The 15,611-nt window shown below is 36.6% G+C and overlaps 1 protein-coding gene across 1 annotated transcript; it reads right to left on the bottom strand.

Annotated features, from left to right (window-relative positions):
* Window positions 1-1,090: 1,090 nt before the first annotated feature.
* LOC127658840 (transcription factor 21) lies at window positions 1,091-4,133 on the bottom strand. The gene is made up of 2 exons (XM_052148371.1): window positions 3,536-4,133; window positions 1,091-1,128 (listed from the first exon to the last, which is right to left on the bottom strand). Exons 1-2 carry the CDS (start codon window positions 4,131-4,133, stop codon window positions 1,091-1,093), a joined length of 636 nt encoding a protein of 211 aa, XP_052004331.1.
* Window positions 4,134-15,611: the final 11,478 nt, after the last annotated feature.

Here is a 15,611-nt window from a genome sequence, read left to right as displayed (position 1 = left end):
GATACTCAGGTGGCACTTGTCTTGTCAGACACTTCTCACGCACCTTACAGTCTAGCTGACCCCACAAAACCTCAATGAGGTTGAGATCCATAACACTCTTTTCCAATTATCTGTTGTCCAATGTCTGTGTTTCTTTGCCCACACTAATCTTTTTGATTTTCTGTTTCAAAAGTGGCTTTTTCTTTGCAATTCTTCCCATAAGGCCTGCACCCCTGAGTCTTCTCTTTACTGTTGTACATGAAACTGGTGTTGAGCGGGTAGAATTCAATGAAGCTGTCAGCGGAGGACATGTGAGGCGTCTATTTCTCAAACTAGAGACTCCGATGTAGTTGTACATCTGGTCTTCCACATCTCTTTCTGTCCTTATAATAAGCTTCATTTAACAAGCCAAACAGTTTCAACTGTGTTTGATATAATGGCAAGTGATTTTCTAGCACCAAATTAGCAATTTAGCATGATTACTCAAGGATAAAGTGTTGGAGTGATGGCTGCTGGAAATGGGGTCTGTCTAGATTTGATCATAAATTACTTTTTTCAAATAATGATGGTGTTGTTTTTTTACATCAGTAATGTCCTGACTATACTTTGTGATTAGTTGAATACCACTTTGGTGAATACAAGTACCAATTTCCTTCCAAAAACAGCAAAATCTGTACAGTATTCCAAACTTTTGGCCGCCAGTATACATTTCAAGTAGCCCAATGTCACAACTCTAAAACGTAAATAAGCTTGCCAGGCATTTTGCCAATCCATACCCTTTCGCTTCGCTCTAAATGGCAAAGCACATTAAGATGCCATTCTTTCATCTTGCACACTGGGAGAAGTGCCACATTTTTGTCCTGATACGGCTTGAGCCTGGCTTCATTCACTACAAACAACACAATTCTGGATGAGCAAAAAAGAGCCTGATTCTACAACCTACAAAAAATTAGAATATAAAAAAGTGTCCTGAGTGCCAACAGCCGCACTGAGAGGTGTAACATGGTGAGAAGTCTGCAGATGTCGACGAGCTGTCATGCCATGCCACCATTGATGAGGAGCGTGAGAAAGGAGAGCGAGGCAACATCACTCTTCGCAGCCTACACTGTATTTAATCCCACTTTATCCAAGAGAGCCGAGCTGTCAGATCTGGAGTTGGATGACACAAAAGGAGAGCAAACATGAGGCTTTAGATACATTTTAATGACCATTTAACAAGTCGCTGGTCTAGGGCTCACAAAGACACACTTATTCATTAAAAGCCTCCCCCTTGAAGAGGGGAAACCCTGAGACGTGGTTAACTTAAGTATACAGCTTCCTTTCAGCTCAGTGAACACATACTTGTGTTTTAAAAAAGGAATTTTTTTTGCACACGGGATTGGACAGCTGGGAATAAACCGCACAGTAAATATAAACAATAGGAACTGTTCAATCATGTAAAACAACGCCTGTTTGAGTGACATGAGCCCTATTGAGGAAGTCTTTGCATGTGGCCTCCTGATAAACAAATAATTTACCTCACATGCCCCACAAATGAGGGGGAGAAAACATTTGTGTTTGTCTAAATATATCAAGTACATGTTCCTAATTAGGCTAAATGTTGACAGTATGACTGCACTGTAATACTATCCACTTTTCCTGTCATGTTTTTAAAAATGATCAAAGATTTTATTTTTTCAAAAGAAGGGTGAAATTAGGAAGACATGTTTATATGATGCATTCAGTAACTGGAATGAATTATTCAATTTGTGCTGCAACTCAACTAACAAAATATAAGTTTTGCATGAAATTTAGTGGTGTAATATGGTAAAATCCACCTATAATGACTTTCTAAGGCAAATAAAAATAATTTGTGCAGTGGGATCCAAAAGTCTGAGACCATACTGAAAATCTGAGATTTTTTATTCATTTATTTTTGTTTAACATGGAAATTAGTGCTATAAAAATGTAAATAATTATTATGATGATTGTTATTATTACATATACCACAGTTAGTTCCGGTCCTCGAATCTGATTGGACGAGAGACGTTCCATGAGCACTGATGGTGTGACAGCATCAGCACTTAGATGCTTCACTGTGTGTATCACTCCGCTTATGTTTGTGCTGTTCTAAACTTAAGTGTAAGCGTAGTGCATATGTATTAGAGTTTACATTTACATTTACATTTATGCATTTGGCAGACGCTTTTATCCAAAGTGCCTTACAGTGCACTTATTACAGGGACAATCCCCCCAGAGCAACCTGGAGTTAAGTGCCTTGCTCAAGGACACAATGGTGGTGGCTGTGGGGATCAAACCAGCAACCTTCTGATTACCAGTTATGTGCTTTAGCCCACTATGCCACCACCACTCCGTATAGGAGTTACTGTCTTTATTTTTGAAATTACATATGTTAGCCAGCAGGTGGTGGCAAAAGATAATTTTTGTGTGTAATATGAGCCAGTTGGTGAAGTAAAGTGAATCCGTTAGTCATTGTTTACAAAGAACAGTGCTCTGTGAGTTTCCACATTGGATATATACTGTTTAAAATGGCGAATGACATTTGCGCACCGGCTACCCCGAAATAGAGAGGAATACCCAGCTTGGACATCTATATTCACTGAGAAAGCTGACCTTCAGAAAGCTGACAGCATCTCTGATTGGGTGTGACAACAGGTGATCAAACACGCTCCATCTCTCTCTCTCTCTCTCACACTCACACATACACATACACACACACACACACACACACACACACACACACACACACACACACACACACACACACACACACACACAAACACACATCCAATGACTTGTTAGAAACAGCACAAGCCATGATACTATTTCTGAAGTGAACTTTTTGACAGATTCTGATCGGTCGTGTAATAAAGTAGTTCCATGCACAAATGCGTTTTTATGACCGTACTCAGTTTTCCACATTTTTAAAAATTTACTTGTTCATTGAACTGTTGTATATAATCAATATCACACTCGCAATCGTGCTATATGGCCCTATATCAGCACCACACTGCAGTGCTGATGTAGGGCCATATAGCACTCTTGCTTATGTGATATTGCTTAATTATTTTAGTTTTTGGTATTATTTGCAGAAAGTTTAAGGATTTTGACAAATTTAGAAACTAAAAACTTTATACTGTGAAATTAAGAAATATTTCAGATTTCTTAGGCACTTAGCAAATTTTCTGATAAGTGCATGCTGTCATTAAAGCAAATGGGCAATGTACCCAATACTATGACACTGGAATTAGTCTATTTTTCTCATGCTAATAATATAATTTGTAATGAAAAATGTTTTACCTAAGTGCAAAACAATGCAAAATAGACACATTTTCAAAAGTGATCTACTGCTAATGTTAGTGTATGGTTACCATATTTTTTTCAAGTTATATTTTGCAGAATCTTATTTATTATTATTATTTGCAGAAAATATTTTTTCATTATTTTCATGTCATTTCATTATAGGCTATCTTATGGTCAAATATTTTTTCCATAAACGTTGCAATGACATTTTTTATAGACAACAACGACTGCCATTTGTTCACTGCATTCTTACCACTTGTATTCCAGATGGCATTGGTCTGATTCTTATATCCATTCTTCATGCATTCATCAACGTATGACTTGGGGTCACAGCCCGACATGAGAATCTCTCTGAGCAGGGCGATGTAAGCGATGGCCAGTCTTAGGGTGTCTATTTTGGAGAGTCGTTTCTCGTAGGGGAACGTGGGCACGTGGCAGCGCAGCTCCTCGAATCCAGAATTGATGCTCAGCATCCGCTTCCTCTCCCGGATGTTGGCGGCGTGGCGCTGCACCTTGTACGGGTGATGATGGACCGCCAAGCGACGCTGCCGCTGCTGCTGTCTGCGCTTGGTGATCTCATGAGGTTCATTATCCACCAAGGAGCTGTCCACTTCAGCACCGGCCTCCAACTGCGGCGACTGCGAGTCCAAATCAGTGAAGGTCAACTGCGCCTCGGGGAACACGGACTGGCATCCGAAAGAGGACCACGGCGACAACTGTGCCGTCGTGGCGCTGCAGTCAAAGAGCAACGTGTCCAGCTGAGACTGGAACTGGTAGTTGGGGTCCATTTGGCCCCAGAGAGCAAAATCTGTTGCAGCATCTTGATCAAAATCAATAAATAAGTCCTCCATTTTACTTTCAAAAGTGCCTAATATAGTGCGTAAATGGTAGGAGGATTCGGATTGCTGCAACAGTGCGTAAAAACTGACCGGCCTTATATTTCCTTCCCGTGGAGTGCGTCCTGCGGATTAAATAGCTCCAGGTCTCGCCGCGGGGTGCCTGTCCTCATTCAAAAGGTTTAAAAGGAGCTCATTAGGACGCGTGCCGCCTCCTAATGACTCTTTCATTGCCATTTGAAAAGCATTTGATGGAAACGGTTGATGTTCAGTACACTTACACGTCTAATCATAAAGTTAAGCTGATTCGGTTCAAGCAGTGTACTAATATTACTGCACCAACAGAGACGGCCTCAAGTATTTGCTGTGCATAAATTAAATGGCTACAGTCGTTTATTCATTTGGGACACAGGGGGTGGCCAAAATCCGAATCACCTGACTCACCCTTGTGCTCACCTATGATTTATTAAATCACAAAGGAAAAATATCTCAATAAGTGGTGTCACATCTGTCCACTGCAAAATTATATATTTACTTTCATAAGCCATATCATAAAAAAAAAAAGAAACATGAAGACAGTCATATAGAATTATGCAAGGGTCAAATTGTGGTTAGATGTAACATAACACCATTAATTATTACAATGGCTTTTAATGATCTAACCACCATGGACACACGACCGTCCAAGGGTTAAACCCGCAATTTGGTGTTGAGGATTAGAAAACATTTTTGTTGAAAATACTATAAGCAAAGAATCCTGCATTTTGCAAGGTATGATGTACATTTTGTCACACTGTAAAAAAATCCTGTTGTTTTTACAAAAAAATAAATAAAAAATGGCAGCTGTGGTTGCCAGAATAGGCTACTTATGTAAAAAAAAATACAGTAAAAATGTAAACAACTTTACAGGACAACTGTATTTAAAAATGGTTGTAATTTACATGATCATGCTGGCACTGAAAAAAAAAGAAAAAAAAAAGATTATTTTAAATTTACAGTCAAACAATGTCATAAACTTGATATTAGTCTTCTGAAACTGTAAAAATCAGCTTTTTACTTTATAAGATATTTGTTAATCACCGCAGTAACTACAGAAATGCTACATGTAGAGACAGCGCACGGTGTTGCTCACACAAACACTAAATAGCATCAGGGTAACACACGTGAGATTACAGTAATGCAGTAAAGTGTACGTAACTGATATTACAAATAAGATGAAACATTACTATTCCCATAAAATATAATGAAATGTAATGGGTCAGGCATGGAATTCTGGGAATGCCCGATTACGTTTTTTTTAACTGTAATTTTAACAATAATTTACTGTAAAAAGAACATGTACTCTCTTGTTAAATATAATGTAAATTTTTACCATTAATTATACAGAAAAATCGTACTTTTTCATCTAAAAAATTAAAAATTTCATTGTAAAAACTACTGTATTGTCTTTTAAAATATATTAAAACATTTTACTTTATATATTACCGTTAATATTCATTAATCAATTAACATTTTATTACTGTAGCATTTTACTGTTAAAATTACAGAAATGTTATTACAGTGCAGCAATTAAACGTATTAAACCATATAAGAAAATCAAACAATTAAAATCAACAAGCTTATTGAATAATTACAAAATAATTAAAATATTAAAAAATGTAGGCTAATAAACATAACTACAAAATGAAACTTAACATTTTTTAAATCAAATAATTACAAAATAACTATTAAAAATATCAACAATCAAACTTAAACAATTAATAACAATAAAAATAATACTTAAAAAAACATCCTGTCTTAAAACTTTAGCCTGCTCTGTTATTTCCATGTCATTGAAAACATGCATGTTCTACAGGTAATTGAATTGCTTACAAAAACAACCCAGGCAGCATGAAAACACTTTTTGTAACCTCTTTACCTCTTAATAACATATAGATTCCATTAGGGTCCCATATCATTCACGGGGAGAGGGTCCTATATTAGGCATGATAAGCGCTTTCTTTGAAGGAATTAAGGGACGTTGTCTAATTCATCTTTCTATAGATTTCGTTTGTGTGCCTCTCAGTGAGCCCAATGCCTGTTTCAACAGCTGTGACCGGCAGGTAAAGACAGTAACAAGAACAATGTTATTATTATTATTATTATTATTATATACATATATGTATATATATATATATATATATATATATATATATATATATATATATATATATATATATATTGAGAAATGACGATCTGGGCCTTGCGGTTAATATCAAATGTAAACTGTGGAATCATTTATAAGTCCTATAATTTTGCCTGCCTATAATTGACGTAATTGACCTGTCATGTTTTTAAAAAACTGACTGTGACCAGGCACACAAGAGTAAAAAGTCTATTCAAAGCTTTCCTTACATCAAATTACAATAATTACGTGTATTTAACAAGCCAGCAATGTTATGTTTTTATAACCTGTTTCATATAAGTTACTTGATTATGGACAGGAATTAAATTGGTAAAAAAGTGAAGGAGGAGGATTGATTTGAATTGTCTTTTATCTTAACCACTTCATTAAGGGCCTACATTGAAATGTTCCTTTACACATTTCAGCACAACACAGAGCTTAAGAGTCCACACTCCACTCCACTGCATAACACAAAAGCACAATCATGTTGTAATCAAAAGCTGTTTTGGCATCCAGAAACACTATTAAACACTATCTTTTTATTTCAGTCTAATCAGGGATTATAAAGGAATACTCTGTTGAGAAGTGAAGTGGATACTGAGGCAAGGCTTGTCAGAACCTTCTGCTCTGCAGACAGCAGGGCAGCCTGACACTGAAGAATACTGCTGTCAAATGCAGAGGATCAGGCCATTCTCCGCACCAGAACAATACACTCCACTACTTATTTATACTTGGAAAGACCACAAAGACCTTCAGAGAGCCGGTAAATCTACAGTCAGCCTTTGCGCAACACTGAAATGGAGGTAATTCTAGAATGAAAATCTGTACTGATTTAATTCAGGACACCGGATTGGCTCGTGTGACCCTTGAGTCAGAGCACTTCCACTGAAAACACAATGCACGAAACCATCTGTTTATGATTAGTCTCAGTTGTCTCATCTTGGAAGTTTTGTTTTATTTATTTTTTTACATTAGAAAGACAAGAAATATGTCATTTTTGAAATCCACAATTAAAAGCACAATCACTTGTCTCCTCCAAATGTCCAGTTTGGGGTTCGTATACCCAAGGGTCATTTAAATAGCTCTAAAAAAATATCCCACTGGTTACATTTGTGACCTAAATTTAGTTTTAAACTGAAAGGGTCTAAAAAGCGTTGTTGATGTATTTTATAAAGAACGTCAACTTTAAATGGAAGTGCAGACTGTCTTGATTTGTATATATATTGTTTGGTGCAAATATGAATGAATGTAACATTTATATAGCGCTTTTCTGACACTACACTCAGAGCGCTTTACATGCTCAACCACCACCAGTGTGCAGCATCCACCTGGCTGATACGACGGCAGACATAGTGCACCAGTATGCGCACCACACACCAGCTGTTGGTGGAGAGGAGAGAGTAGAGTGATATAGCCAATTCACGGATGGGGATTATTAGGAGCCCATGATTGAGAAGGGTAAATGGGGGGTGTGGCCAGGGTTACACCCCTACTCTTCACGAGAAGTGTCCTGGGATTTTAAATGTCCACAGAGAGTCAGGACCTCTGTTTAAGGTCTCACCTGAAAGGCGGTGCCTTTTTTACAGTATAGTGTCCTTTTCACTATACTGGGGCATTACAACCCACACAGACTTCAGGGTGAGCACCCCCTACTGGCCTCACTAACACCTTTCCAACAGCAACCTTAGTTTCCCCCAGGAGACCTCCCATACTGGTACTGACCAGGCACAGCTCTGCTTAGCTTCAGTGGGTAACCAGGCGAGAGCAGCAGGGTGATAGGGCATTCGGCCTAAATGGTCACATGACCAGAGCCATTTTATTCCTTTGAACCCCTCTGAAAGATGATGTCTGTGCCAAAGCTCCATAAATGGAAGCAAGTAACATCTGTTTTAATACAGATAAAACTACCATATTGGGTACACATTTAAAGGGTCTTTTGTTGATTTATTAATAAGAAGGTTCTGGCACAGGAAAAGTAAATATGTAAGTGACCAGTGGGAAAACATTAAGTCCCTGATTGATAAGTATTATTACAATAAATAAAACAAAGAGCAATGAAAAATAAATGCACTTATTCTTGGTTTATTGTTTCCTTTTCAAAATCGTCTGTTAGTAGAAAAAAAAATTGTTTACATTCATTGTTTACATTTTTCTGTTGGGTCTAGTTGAGCAACTCCGCAAAATTTGACTGTGTAGTTTCAAACTGGTTAAAATTGTAAAAGCACATACATTTACTAACTTAAAATATATATTTAAATAAATGTAAAAGAAAGAAAGAATGTATTTAAAGGGGGAAAAGAGCTTAATTTCGAAATAACTATCTTTAAAAACATTAAAGACAATCTCAATAGAACATGGGGTGTAAAAGAAATAGCTAGAGAAAGTCTGTCATAACACATTTGTTTTAGCATTAATAATCTTGCCTTTTGCCAATAGCAGTTGTACAGTAAGTTTTGTGTAAATATACAGTTTTGAGCTTGGTTAAATACTTGCATTGGATAAGCCCACTGTTTAGTGGTTTGCAACTTTTGGCAGCGACGTTGCATGCACCAAAATAATGAAATAGATCTAATAGCTTATTATTCAGTTATCACTGAAAACTGAAACATGTGCTTCCCCTCTTTTGAAAAGAACCTTCAACCCTCAATGGTTAATGGTCTGCACTTATATAGCACCTTTTTTAACCTTAGCGGTTACCAAAGCACTTTACACTGTGTCCCATTCACCCATTCACACACACACAGACACAGACACACTCATACACCAATGACAGCAGAGCTGCCATGCAAGGCGCTAGCCTGCCATTGAGGGGCAACTTTCAGTGTCTTGCCTAAGGACACTTCGGCATGTGGAGTCATGTGGGCTGGGAATCGAACTGCCAACCCTGCGATTGGTGGTTGACCCGCTCTAGGAGCCACAGCAGCCCAATAGGCCCACCAATTCTTTTGGAGGCCCACCCAAACAGCATATCTTGTCTATGCCCCTGAATCCATGTACTGAGCCATGGCATCACTCAGCTTATATTTTTCAATAGAGGGAAAATGCACACTAAGTATGTTATCAGTCATATCAGTGCGGTGACTTTGCGGTCAGTGCAAGTGCTCCGGAAAAAGCCCAAACAAATAAAGAATAATGTGCACTCTGAGTGCGGGTTATTGCAACTTTTTAGTTACCTTACCAGATAACAAAAGTAACAAAAACCACTTTTGTGCTCAAATAATGGTGTTTGTTTCACTGCTGTAACCAAAAATTCACGGGCATTACTTGTATCTGATAATAGCTCTAAATTACAGTTTCAGTCATATGTCGGACATGCTCTACTGAGTTTATAGGGCATTAGATGGTGATGTCTGTTGATTGTTCCACACTGTTTACCACACTGTATGTAGGCCAATTAAATGCTTTTGAACTCTCCTCTTGGGCCACAGTCAGCTTGGATTGGTGCAATGTATTTGCTTGCATCCACTTTTGTTTTTCATTGCACGGCTTGGCAAAGATCACAATAACTAGCCATTCAATGTGTGGATGCTATGTAATTGAGATAAAGTCATCTTAAAATCTCCACTATCTCCCTTGCTAATACGCCATACTGTTTGGCTATTGCAGCAAGCTAAACAGACCATTACAACTCATTCTGAGTTGTCTACTAAAGTCTCTGGTTTGGTGAATGCTTGAGTAAAATATTTACAGTATGGGATCTGGTCAAGAACTGCCTACTTAGACAGGAAGACACCATCAGACCGACATGTAAAGTGACCAACCAAGGGTGAAAATAAAGTACAATGTACTACTATGTACAGACTATTTCACAGACACAACATACAGTATCGCATAATACAGAGTTTTGCCCGTGGATAGGAAGAAAGTTACAACAAACAATACTCTGAATATCTTTTAAAGAACGGATGCCACTGCAAACTTTTTCAATCAAGAAGTGCTTTGTATGCATCAGATGCTGCATTCCATTAAACTCAGAAATAGTATGCCATTTGAAGCCAGACTTCCAACTTGAAAATCTGCAACTCTGATGAACATGGCAGCACTCAGGGAGATGGTAAACATTCACTTTTAAGCAAATAAAAATGCATCAATGCAATCGATTTATTTCCTTATACGCCTTCTTCTGAGCGTCAGACATTGGGGCTCCTTTATGGTCAGAGGTTGGAGATTTCAATTAAAAATATTCCATTAAATTCATTAAAATTAGTTAATACATTAGGTATCATAAACAAACAATTAACAATATATTTTAACAGCATTTATTAATCTTTTTCACTGTTAGCTGATAAAAATACAATTGTTTATTGTTAGTTCATAGTGCAGCAACTAATGACAACAAATGCAACCATTTATTTTGTTATCATATGCTGAAGTTAACATTAACCATGATTAATAAGTGCTTTTAAAGTATTGTTCATTGTTAGTTCATGTTAACTAATGTAGTTAACTAACATTTACAAATACCATCTTAAAGTGTTATTGAATGTCCCACATTTGACATAGTAATGCAGCATAAGTAAAAGGAAATAAAATAGAAATGATGCAGCTATTTCAGTCATTTGTTGGTTAAAGTGGGCACAGTGCCTTAAAAATCAAGATCAAAGTGTCCTTCCAAAACTATGACATAAATGCAGTGGAAGTCCCTATAGATTCAACATGACTGCTCCATGACGCAGCATAAATAGCTAAAAGGAGTGTTGACTAAATCGAATTGTAAATTTAGTTAAACTCTGAAGTCTGACTGCATTTGTAGGCATCCTATGAATTTTTGAGTAAAGATATTTTGGTCAAAGCATTTGACTTTAGAACTGTTTGGCATATGTTTTGCACTTGTTTGAAGATCCAGTGCAAGTATTTGATTCATTCTGTCTCAACGTCTTGCATCATATTAGCAATGCAAACTAGCTGATTATCCGAGTCATTTGTTTGTGCTACATACAGTATATGTGTGTTTGGCCGGTTGGATCAGCATCTTATTCTGCACAAATAAACAAAATGTCTAAACAATCAGAGTGCCTCCTTAGATTCCAGGTGCACATTTCAGTTTATTGGGTTCAGAGGGAGCGGGGAAACAGCAGCTCTGTTTTACAGTCTAGAGTGTTATAGCCTTGATATCAAAAGCAGGGATGGTTTAACCATATAATTAGAGCATGCTGGGAGCCTATGAGATGTGTATCAGTTTGATTTTTCGTTAATCAGTTTGACCAATATTCACATTATTCCACTTAATCAGTTTATTATTATTATCATTATTATTATTAATAATAATAATTATTATTATTTAATCGTTTTTATTCTGAAGTATCAGGTTTACTGATAAATGGCACCATTTGGGACAATAAAGAATATTACCTATAAAAACAACATTACATCACTATGTGTTTATATAGTAACAACAGTGTTCAGAGGTTAAGTACATCTTAAGTGTATTGTTTGCATTGATTACTTAAACACCATTTTTTTAAAGTGAGAAAAGAATAGCATTTTTAACGTAACATTTATTATTAATTATTAATAATAATAATATATTATTCCTAGATACAATATTGTAGGATTATTAATTTTAAAAAGTTTTATTAGAACAATTATATTTAAGATATTATAATGTAGTTATTATATAAATATATAATATAATAAGAACAAAAATTAAATTAAACATACAATTATAATCTTTAAGAATTATGTTATATAATAACAGTAATGATAATAATAATAATAATTGTTTTTATTGCTATAGTCAAATGCTTATTTAATTACTATTGCATATTGCAGAAAAACAAAAAAATATATATTAAAAAAAAAAAATCAGCTCTACATATCAATTATTGTACAAATAGTTTGTGATATTTACGTGATACAAATATTTGGCACAGCTCCTTAAAAAACAACATCAGTTGATCTTTAGTGCAGAGAAGAAGGTGCGGACCAGTGACGGACTCCACCACAGACTCTTCTTCTTATTAAAACTATAGGACACATTCCACACTTTTCCGGTCTTTTCCATCAGTACTGTCTGGAAAAGGCATCAGGCTTATAAAACCTTCTTGCATAAACAGTCCTTCTGTGGGCTGGGCAGGGACACAGGGCAGATGACAAAACATCAGCCATGACCTTAACAATCACATCAGTTCTGACAACCTCTGTCTCCGTACCAAAACCAAGAGAGATGCTACATAGTAAGAATTTGAAGGCATCATAGGCAGTTCCAAAAGGCAGGCAGTGTGATTATGCTGCTTTAAGGCCAAATTTAAAAGCAGCGTTGGATGTATAGACAATCTCATATTGTTTTGCGATTAATATTTGATTGCATCTTTGCGTGTCTTGTGCATTTGTACTGTGTGCTTTGTATGAGTATCACCAAAGTCCCTTCAAAGCACGTCAGGTCACTCACTGCCATGTTCCTAATGCCTCCGCCAGGCATTTATTTTCAATGGATAAAAGTCAACTTGTCAGCTTATCAACTTGAAGGGGGAAAGAGCAAAACCTCCAAACCTAATGGTCGAGATACCATTCCAATAACATTTTGCTTATCAAATCAGCATTACAAATCTGACAACAGTGGTTTAGTAAATTGTGCTTCTTTAGCTCAAATCAAACAAAAAATGCAAATTTTTAAGCTGATCTTGCTAATGCGCATGTGCATTCTTGAGTAAACTGACGCGATGTCTCAATCAAAAAGGTGATTAGCTCTTTTAGCTGTGAGGTGGTACCTCCATTCCTGTCTCAGGGTGAGTCTATGGAAGGGGGTGTTAATTGTTCCAGTAGATCTCCAATTCTTAAATGGCCTTGCAGTTCAGGGGTCAAAGCTCTCTGGATCTTGAGCATGTGTGGCTGAAGAATGAATCTGGCCAGATACTGAGCTCTTCACCCTATGCTAACGGTCTGAGGTGCTCTTATGTAAAGGATACTACTGTTGACAGGTCATATGTGAATGTTTAGATTCCACAATAGGATAAAGACTACAGGCTTCTTGTCCACTACACAGGTACGGCCAATACACCGATTTATCTTGAACACTCCCTGGATCTCAAGGGTCTCCATGTTAAGAATAAAGGGAACGTGTTAGTGCTATAATGAATGCTACTTTATGTTTTTCTTTCTGATTTTGTGAAGACTTACTTGTCTGTCATTTTTGGCTTTCTAGGAAGGCAATGGAAATCTGTAAATCAAGCTGCTTGATAAGATTCTGTTGGGCACAGGCCCTATCTATCCCAAGTCTATGTGTGCTGTTTTTATGGCAATATTTTACAGTGACATACGTAGTGAATTTTTTTGATGTTAAAATAAGTAAATGATTTATGAACTAACATGAACAATTGTAAAATGATTAGTTATCAATAACCAAGATTGATAAATGCTGTAAAAAATATTGTTTCAATACATTTTATGAATTTACTAATTTTAACTAATTGAACCTTATTGTGACAACATAACACAGAAAGTTGGCATGTTGTTTCAGAGAGTTTCAGTATCCTTGAATCTGCCACATTATGCCGACTTATGCCATCTCCTATCAGACACTTTTCATCAGCTCCAGCATGTTTACCTTCCCATGCGGAACAACTGGAAGCACTGCATTAGCAATGTGGGAGACCCTGGTTCGGACACTGCGTTGAAACCAAGAAGTATATCGCGTTCGCATACTCAGTGACAAGCGTGATTCATTTCCCCCTCTAACATTGCATTTTTACTCCTCTGATAGTTAGGTTTAGTTGTGGTAGTTGTGGTTGTGGGGTAGAGTTTAAGAAATATTTACTCTTTTTTACACCTGGTGAATGGAGCCCACATATTCCCATATGCCCTTCAACATGTACCACTTTCGCCACTGGGGGCAGTGTTTTGAAATTCATCAACACCTTTATGGCATTTGGTCATTTTTGACAAATATATTCTCCTAATTTAACAAAATACTTTTTCCTTTATCTGAGCAGTATAAGACTTAGTGACTTTTCCTCCATTTGCCATCTGAACACACACACACACACACACACACACACACACACACACACACACACACACACACACACACACACACACACACACACACACACACACACACAGGGCATCGATAGGTGGAGCTCTACAGCCATAATTTGTTCATTGTTGGCATTACAAATCATCTGTTGTTTTCCAGCTGATGACAGCAATCTGACACACTCACACACACGTTTGCAAATAACATTTTTACAATAGAAAGTTTGAAATTGCTAAATGTTTACTCTGATTCTTTTCTTTATACTCTAATTGAATTTCAGAATTTTGCAGTTTCTGTTTTCTGATGTTAATTTCCGTGACATTATTTTGAATATACTTTGAGTTATGTTTGAAATCAATTATTGGTGAAAAATGCTCGTTCTGTGTCTTTGTAACACCATGGTCAGGTTTGATTGCAAGCATAAAGACATTAACTGCAAATACTGACACTTCAAATTAAATGTAAAATAATAAACTTTAACAAATAATAGTTTGATAATGTCTCTATATATATCCAAATACATATATTGTGATAAAATATAAAAAATTAGGTTACAACAAGCCCACAGGCTTAAGGGTGGCTACAGCTTTGTACTGGCCGTTGCTGGCATGACGTTTTTCAAATCATGTTATTTATATATTTTTCACCAGATGGCAGCAATCTGCATCCAATTTAAGTCACATTCACATATTTTCTTTCTTTCATTTTCACCTTTTTATTCACCTTCCTGAAATTAGCTTATTTTTATATGCAAATGAATAGTAAAATTTAGAAATCTACATGTAAATAAGATCAAAAGGTGTCATTTTTCAATACCATAGGAGGGTTAATCGCAGACCGATTTTAGCTAAAGTAACCTACTGTTTCTGATTTCACCGAGATCAGTCTGACTGTGAAGTGTTACCTTTTGAATTGTTTTCTATATAAACATGCAGTAGACGGATTTGTGTCAAGTCCCGCAGTCTTTTAGCATCTTGCTTCATGAGTGCCGCATTTTAAAACAATGTGTCAAGCTACAATGTGTCAACATTTTCAAACATATCTCAAGACACTCATTCTGCTGTGTTGCGTTTAGCTGTTTTGGAACTCAAGAATGTGTCCTGTGTGAACAAGCCCTTTGAATTTCAAAAGATTACTCTTCATTTGAATTATCCACACAGAGAAATAACATTTAGTGGAAACATTAACAAATCGCCTAAGACCATGAAGTCCATGAAGTTATTTGCTTATTTGATCCCAAACACAATGATTAAATGACTCATTTCAGTGTTTAAAATGTTTGCTTCTTTGTCATGAATAATCATTGAATGAGTAACGCCCTCATGAGTCAGTGTATCTAAGATTTGTAAATCAT

Source organism: Xyrauchen texanus, chromosome 18 (genome assembly GCF_025860055.1).
Source record: "Xyrauchen texanus isolate HMW12.3.18 chromosome 18, RBS_HiC_50CHRs, whole genome shotgun sequence".
NCBI lineage: Eukaryota > Metazoa > Chordata > Actinopteri > Cypriniformes > Catostomidae > Xyrauchen > Xyrauchen texanus.
The sequence above is the reverse complement of the archived record's forward strand: the minus strand, read 5'-3'. Positions and strand labels throughout refer to the sequence as shown.

Coding starts and splice junctions, on each gene's coding strand:
- LOC127658840 (XM_052148371.1), bottom strand. CDS start 4,133: ATGGAGGACTTATTTATTGATTTTGATCAAGATGCTGCAACAGATTTT. Junction 1,129..3,535: donor TGCCATCTGGAATACAAGTG/GTAAGAATGCAG, acceptor ATCCAACTCCAG/ATCTGACAGCTCGGCTCTCT.